At 35.9% G+C, this 8,719-nt stretch overlaps 1 protein-coding gene and 1 pseudogene across 1 annotated transcript; one reads left to right on the top strand and one right to left on the bottom strand.

The window, feature by feature from the left end:
• Positions 1-2,662: 2,662 nt before the first annotated feature.
• Positions 2,663-4,079, bottom strand: LOC148938982 (uncharacterized). Its single transcript, XM_089107418.1, has one exon. The coding sequence runs from the start codon at positions 4,073-4,075 to the stop codon at positions 2,663-2,665; it is 1,413 nt and encodes a 470-aa protein (XP_088963544.1). The 5' UTR covers positions 4,076-4,079.
• A 2,821-nt stretch (positions 4,080-6,900) lies between these two features.
• On the top strand, positions 6,901-8,280 carry LOC148938981 (uncharacterized; annotated as a pseudogene).
• The last annotated feature ends 439 nt before the right edge of the window (positions 8,281-8,719 follow it).

The following is an 8,719-nucleotide window of genomic DNA, read 5'->3' as shown; positions in this document are numbered from 1 at the left end:
TAATACACTTATGGCGGGAAATTTTATAACCGACCCCATAAATTATTCATGAATATGTAGAGAAAATTCGTGCATTTTTAGAAAACCGGATTTAAGCGTGGGGGGGGTCAGGACAGTATCAAAGCCTCAATTGTTTTAAAAATACTTCATCTAAATGAGAGTCATAGAGAGGTGTATGACCATTATGTGCACACCGAAATTTTTGTGGTGTATCATCATTTGGAAATTTATGGGAGTGTATATATGCAATGGGTCGACGATATTGTCACTCATCTGGAAAATATTAATGAGATTAATAGTGGTTCCGTAGTTTTATTTATTGAAAATTTAAGTGTAAATATATATAAATTTAAAAAAAAGATTTTATTTTAAGAGGGGGACATAGCAACATGGGTATTGAATTAAAATATAATCCCGATTTAGAAGGATAAAAGAGCGTTCAATGAATCTGTTTTGAAACAGGCCAAAACGCTTTCCTCACATCGGCTTTCGAACCTCTACAATAAGAAGCTTCAAAGAAAATTTGCACAACAGCGCCTTCTAAAATTGCCTCTGGCCTAGGTGGCAGCACATTAAAAATGCAAAAGAGTATTTAGAAAATGAACCAAGTTACACTCTGCTTCGGAATCGCAGGCTTCGTGGCAAACAATATTGACAAACTAAAGCCTTTTTCCCTCTGCATATAATGCAAACTGATCTTCTAACTCTATATGAGATTCAGCGGCATCACAATACACCCTACAAATATATTCTAGTGGAAATCAGTTTCTTTAGTTGCTATGCATATGCCATTCTATTGTGATCAAAGAGAGGTGTTGAAGTTGCTCAGGCTTTAGAAAGTATTCTCGAACAGGATTGCTATAGAAAAATTTAATCGGATCGCGGTAGCGAATTTGTTAATCCACATGTGCAAAAGGTTCTATTGAAATATAATAGAACTGCGTTAATTCTTTAGCGATTACTCTTCTTCAGGGCAATATGTTTATCTAGGTTCTGAAACAGAATAATATTTTTTATTGTTAAGTTCAAAGGATATTAATTTTCTTAGCTAGGTTTCTTAACCTTTCGTAGATGTGTTGCATGAAACTCATGAAATGGGTTGTCTATATTTCTATTTTGGACTTTTCTGAGCTAGATTTCCTAAAGTTTCGTAGGTGTATGGCAAGTTTTATTAATAATATTTGATTTTCTAATAAAGTTGGGTTTTAATTTTCAGAAATAAGAACGTCTATGTTTAAAATACATCTGATTTTATTAATAATATTTGATGTCCTTTTAATAATTGGATACATTTTTGCATTTAAAAAAAAATAAAGTTTTTTTTCCATGTAATGAATTTCAATACGTTTTTATCTGTAAAACTATCGCATGATTCTAAAAGACACAATTTTCTAGATATGAAAAATTGTTTTATTGAAATAATGCATTTACACATAAATCTATACACTCTATAGTTTTTATGATTATGACTTCATCATCTTCAACCGATGGTGATGTCTCGATGGTGACATCATCTTCATCTTTGATAAATGTCTCCTTTATTGCTTCTTTCCGTCTTTTAGTGGGTGGAGGGAGAAACTCCATAGTATCTCATCCAGCTGCATATCCTCAACCATAGCTTCTTTCCGTCTTTTAGTGGGTGGGGGGGGGGGGGAAATCCTTAGTATTATCATCCTCTGCCAGCTGCAGTGTTTTTGGAGTTTCATCTTTCTCCCCCGGTCTAGTGACTTTTCTATATAGGATATTGTAACCTCATTCTCTACACTTAAGTCTAGATCCCTCCACTGACTATCGTCAAAAATGGATTGTGCCTCCTGAAACTTAAAAATAAAATATGAGTATCATGTTAGTGAAGTTAAACGAATCTAAGTTGGGTACATTTTTGCATATTTTGTTTTTAAAAAGCTGGATTTTAATTTTAAGAAATATGAACGTCTCAGTTTAAAAGACATCTGATTTTGTTAATAACATTGATTTTTTTTAATAAATTTGGGTTCACCTGAACCCATCTCAGGTTTTTTCATACCCGAAAATTATGACTTTCTAAATTTTTATTTGGTTGTTTCAGAATAAAGAAGATTTTAGTAGAGTACCACATTCGCACTATCGTTACCACGTGGGAATGTGATTTTTGTTGCTGTTTCAAATATAATTCTACGACTTTTTAATATTATTCTCACTACTCAAAAGTCAAAGAAATATTTAGCTATATATTTGCATATTAGGGATGGTGAAATTGAATCATTATGCCCTCACTCTCACCTGAAGCCTTCTCTGTTTTTTTCGTACCCGAAAATTACGACTTTCTAAATTTTTCAATTGGATGTTGCAGAATAAAGAAGATTTTAGTGCAGTACCACAGTCGCACTATCATTACCATGTTGGAATGTGAAAAAAAATGACTAGTATCATTATAGTAAATTTTCAATTCATCGGTGAATATTCTACCGAAAAGCTTTTTTCGAGAATTCAAATTGAATTCTATGACTTTTTTAATATTCTCACTACTCAAAGGTCCAACTGCAAGAACTTTTACTTCAATTTCATTTAATCTATACACTAACATCTAAAATTTTGTCATGATGATAACCGGAAATTTCGGCGTCCTTTTTGCACGTCCTGCAATTATAAAGATATGTTTTCCTTCTCATATCTCGGGTTATCAAGTTGAACTTCCTTTGTTTGCACCAATAACATCTCGAATCTTTGAAAGTGCAAAGGACATTGTAATGGAATCGATTTTTAACTGATTAAATTCATATTTGATTAAAACAGAAGAACACACCAGCACTCTTTGCCAAATTTCGTCAATATATGCACCACACATTTGTCCAACAGTCACAAAACCAACAGGTTGAGCATTTTTGGGGTTGCTAAAAAATTCGTCCAACTGGAAAAGGAGATCATCAAATTTAGCTTGATAGAGAACCGGAGGATTTGACAGGACTTTAATTATTCTGATGTAAATACTGGTTGTGCATGCTACACAAGTGATGGTGGCAATCATGTCTGATGACTCTTGCAGCAAGACTGGACTAGGGCATCTTTCAACCTCCAAATCTGTTATAGATGCACCCACACCCGGTTCTTCAGTGTATACAATATGCCTGTCGCCGAGTGAATCCATGGCAAACTCAAGTCTTGCGACCTCCAGCCAATCGTCAGGCAATGCTTCTGAATACATATTCCGATACTCCTGCTCAATATTTCCTGAAAACATTCCATTAGTATGTCCTTCTAAAACCTCCTTTACCCTTTCGACTACCTTTCGTTCATCTTCTGTAACAGGCAGATCACGCATAGTTCGAGTCAAATCACGCAAAGCTTCGGCAAAGGCAGCTTCACTCGCTATGAACTCGTTAGCAAATACTCCACCACTTGCGTAGGTTTTGTCGCCCACATCAACTTTTGCAGAATATCCAACTTTTGCTTTGACCGTGTTGACAGTACACAAAAGGTTCTTCTGTCGTGCGATTTCCTCCACCTTTTGTCTTGAAGTTATGTTTTCCTTGTTTTTGGTTCTATGTTGAGCAATACTGGCATCAAAACGTGGTCTTTGGGGACCCGTAGGGGCTTGCCGCATATACCGAGGCTTTTGAGGTTGGGGCACAGGATGTCGTATGGGGGGTGGGCTCGGAGCTAGTCTAAATTCAGTAGTTCGATGTTGGAAATTTGGCTGGAAGCGCGGTGGCACAGGAAATCGACCACCCCTTCTCATTCTATTCGGCAGGTTTGGATACCATGTCGGTCTTGAATATGTCGAATATGCTTTTGGAGCAGTCCTTCTTGCTGGTTTAGGTTTGGATTTTTTCTGACCTTTCACGAGGGACACGATGTGAGCCGTACTTTCGTCCGCTGATGCTATAACCTTTTCCCCTTCAGGACGTTGGACTAATCTGAATGATTTCGGATGGGCTAGTAGTAACGACCTTATATTTGAATAGCCAAGTGCTCTGTAGGGAATACGAATGCCGAACAGTTGTTGATAGTTTTCGTCTAGATTCCATATTAAAATTCCGTCTTCCTCAACAACAAGGGACACATTGATGTTTTTGACCACTGTTTCTTCATCCATGATTGTATCTTTTAGCTATATTCAACTCGTTAATGTATCCTGAAACATGGGTTGAATTTTAAAACGCAATAATTAACTTTTAGTTGAACTCTTTGTTGACGATTTGCGAACAGCGTGCCCGAGTGGAGGCGGAACTTCGTGTGTAGGGAGCTTAAATTAACGGTACAAACGGGGAACTCGCATTAACGGCCGTACTGCGTCGAAATCAGATTGAATGGATTCAGGTTCCCTTGAGAGCGAGTGGAGCCACAAGGACAAGCTATTTCGAGAAATACTAGCATAAAGAGAATAAAATAAGGAAGTGATGCATTTATTTACTCACATATCGAACAGACCTTCTGGTATATCAATACACTTGCGGTAATTGGCACTGGGTTAAATCTGCACACTAGTAATATAAGTAACGTTCAGTACTTCAGTCTATTAATTATACGCAGATTCAACATGAGTGAATAATTCACAAAACAACATACGATAAACTGCAAGAAATTGGCAAAAACGTGCAAGAGTATAGAAAAAATACTGTGCTATCTGCGACAATATCCATACAAGAACACCTGGCTCCTGAACGAGTAAAGATTTTAGGATTACGACATACATACGACAACTTAAAAGCTCAAAAAGAAATAATTAAGCTCCAACAAGACAATCTAGAGAAGCAACTGAAAGAAAACCGAGTCGAAATTACCAGAGATTTACAAAAACAAACAGAATTTTGCTCAAACCTAGAGATGATGGTAGCGACGTATTTTACGGTTGAAATTAATCTACCCCACAACCCCCATTTTGGAAGTGTTCTTGCTAACAACGAAGGGCCATGTTCGAAACATTCAGACACCGCGTATTTTGAAGTTCCAAACCAGGCCCCGTGTCAATACATCAAAAACCAAGTAGAAGCTTATCAACAGAATCCTCCGACGGACAGTAACGCAATTATGAGGACCCAGTACCCCAACGCCAGAACAAATGTTAGACCCGTTGTAACATCTCCCAAAGTTCCCCAGAAGTATCTGCATCACAAGGAACGCCCAAAACACAACTATCGTCAGATGGTACGGAAATTTAAGGAATATCAATCATGGAAATGATTGAACACAAAGAAAAAGGGGAGGTAAAATATTCTTTTATTGATAAATGAAAAAAAAATTTTTTTAAAAGTTCAAAATAAGTGCATCCACTTCGCTTCATAGAATATAGCGCATAGCGAGAAAATTTGATGAAGAAACTTATAATTCGAGCGGAATCTCGTTAAACTAGATAACTATATTTCTGCTAGAAGAATATAGTAGTTCCCTAACTTTATTTCCTCCTTTGCGGCTAAATTGAGGAGATTAGGTAGCAAGTATTTATATATATATATATATATATATATATATATATATATATATATATATATATATATATATATATATATATATATATATATATATATATATATATATATATATATATATATATATATATATATATATATATATATATATATATATATATATATATATATATATATATATATATATATATATATAAATATATATATATATATATATATATATATATATATATATATATATATATATATATATATATATATGTATAAGGATAGTGGAGATGAAATAATAAGGTAGCTCAGAATGTTACACCTTGATTCCTTGGTGAAAGGCCTATTCAACAAGAACAAATATCATAGAAGTAACATCTTAGCATGTTAAATGTTCACTAAATAAACTATTCGTTAAATACCCAGGAATAAAAAACGACAATAAAGTTGAAATTACCCCGGTAAATTACCCATCGTATATCGTATATATATATATATATATATGTGTATAAGGATAGTGGAGATGAAATAATAAAGGTAGCTCAGAATGTTACACCTTGATTCCTTGGTGAAAGGCCTTTTCAACAAGAAAAAATATCATAGAAGTAACATCCTAACGCAACCAACCATGTAATCTAAATCTTGGGTTTGAAATTTGCATAAAATGTTTCAAAAATTGCATAAATTACAAAGTAAAGCTTCAGAAAATATTTGCGTGAAATACAATATGAAACTATGTATCAAGTAAAAAATTGTATCATGCTAGGAAGAATTCCAAAGCGAAATTTTAAAGAATCATAAGCCGGTTCAAAAGTTAATTAAAATCAACTAGCTGATTGGTCCAATAGTAATATAGGACAGATAGTGAAACGAATAGGATCTGAATAATATACTTGTTAATAACGCCCGGACGTAACCTCTGGTGAAATTGGAAATAGTAGATAGCTAGAAATTAGCAATTTTGAGTTAGTTTTATTTTGGAGTCTCGCATCAGCCTTTTATCGGAGTCTTTTTTCAGTCTATGAGGAATCTCTTATAAGTTGTTTTGTGAATTATTCACTCATGTTGAATCTGTGTTTAATTAATAGACCGAAGTACTGAACATTAATTTTATTACTAGTGTGAAGATTTAACCCAGTGCCAATTACCGCAAGTGTATTGATATACCAGAAGGTCTGTTCGATATGTGAGTAAATAAATGCATCACTTCCTTATTTTATTCTCTTTATGCTAGTATTTCTCGAAATAGCTTGTCCTTGTGGCTTCACTCGCTCTCAAGGGAACCTGAATCCATTCAATCTGATTTCGACTCAGTATGGCCGTTAATGCGAGTTCCCCGTTTGTACCGTTAATTTAAGCTCCCTACACACGAAGTTCCACCTCCACTCGGGCACGCTGTTCGCAAATCGTCAACAAAGAGTTCAACTAAAAGTTAATTATTGCGTTTTAAAATTTAACCCAAGTTTCAGGATACATTAACGAGTTGAATATAGCTAAAAGATACAATCATGGATGAAGAAACAGTGGTCAAAAACATCAATGTGTCCCTTGTTGTTGAGGAAGACGGAATTTTAATATGGAAGTTAGACGAAAACTATCAACAACTGTTCGGCATTCGTATTCCCTACAGAGCACTTGGCTATTCAAATATAAGGTCGTTACTACTAGCCCATCCAAAATCATTCAGAATAGTCCAACGTTCTGAAGGGGAAAAGGTTATAGCATCAGCGGACGAAAGTACGGATCACATCGTGTCCCTCGTGAAAGGTCAGAAAAAATCCAAACCTAAACCAGCAAGAAGGACTGCTCCAAAGGCATATTCGACATATTCAAGACCGACATGGTATCCAAACCTGCCGAATAGAATGAGAAGGGTGGTCGATTTCCTGTGCCACCGCGCTTCCAGCCAAATTTCCAACATCGAACTACTGAATTTAGACTAGCTCCGAGCCCACCCCCCATACGACATCCTGTGCCCCAACCTCAAAAGCCTCGGTATATGCCGCAAGCCCCTACGGGTCCCCAAAGACCACATTTTGACGCCAGTATTGCTCAACATAGAACCAAAAACAAGGAAAACATAACTTCAAGACAAAAGGTGGAGGAAATCGCAAGACAGAAGAACCTTTTGTGTACTGTCAACACGGTCAAAGCAAAAGTTGGATATTCTGCAAAAGTTGATGTGGGCGACAAAATCTACGCAAGTGGTGGAGTATTTGCTAACGAGTTCATAGCGAGTGAAGCTGCCTTTGCCGAAGCTTTGCGTGATTTGACTCGAACTATGCGTGATCTGCCTGTTACAGAAGATGAACGAAAGGTAGTCGAAAGGGTTAAGGAGGTTTTAGAAGGACATACGAATGGAATGTTTTCAGGCAATATTGAGCAGGAGTATCGGAATATGTATTCAGAAGCATTGCCTGACGATTGGCTGGAGGTCGCAAGACCTGAGTTTGCCATGAATTCACTCGGCGACAGGCATATTGTATACAAGGAAGAACCGGGTGTGGGTGCATCTACAACAGATTTGGAGGTTGAAAGATGCCCTAGTCCAGTCTTGCTGCAAGAGTCATCAGACATGATTGCCACCATCACTTGTGTAGCATGCACAACCAGTATTTACATCAGAATAATTGAAGTCCTGTCAAATCCTCCGGTTCTCTATCAAGCAAAATTTGATGATCTCCTATTCCAGTTGGACGAATTTTTTAGCAACCCCAAAAATGCTCAACCTGTTGAATTTGTGACTGTTGGACAAATGTGTGGTGCATATATTGACGAAATTTGGCAAAGAGTGCTGGTGTGTTCGTCTGTTTTAATCAAATATGAATTTAATCAGTTAAAAATCGATCCCATTACAATGTCCTTGGCACTTAGAACTCAGTAGGTTACGTATTTAATATAGTACTAGATACATCGAACTGCTTGAAAAAAAAACCAAAATGAACTTCTACTTTCTGAACTCCTTAACGAAGCCAAAAATAGAATACTACCCAGTTAACCCCAATGACATTGTCAAAGATGCGAGATGTTATTGGTGCAAACAAAGGAAGTTCAACTTGATAACACGAGATATGAGAAGGAAAACATATCTTTATAAATGCAGGACGTGCAAAATGGACAACGAAATTTCCGGTTATCATCATGACAAAATTTTAGATGTTAGTTCATAAATTTAATGAAATTCAAGTAAAAGTTCTTACATTTGGACCTTTGAGTAGTGAGAATATTAAAAAGGTCATAGAATTCAATTTGAATTCTCGAAAAAAGCTTTTCGGTAGAATATTCACCGATCAATTGAAAATTTAATATAATAATACTAGTGG

This window comes from Artemia sp. Qi Xiang Cuo, unplaced genomic scaffold, assembly GCF_049724085.1.
Source record: "Artemia sp. Qi Xiang Cuo unplaced genomic scaffold, ASM4972408v1 HiC_scaffold_23, whole genome shotgun sequence".
Taxonomy (NCBI): Eukaryota; Metazoa; Arthropoda; class Branchiopoda; order Anostraca; family Artemiidae; genus Artemia; species Artemia sp. Qi Xiang Cuo.
The sequence above is the reverse complement of the archived record's forward strand: the minus strand, read 5'-3'. Positions and strand labels throughout refer to the sequence as shown.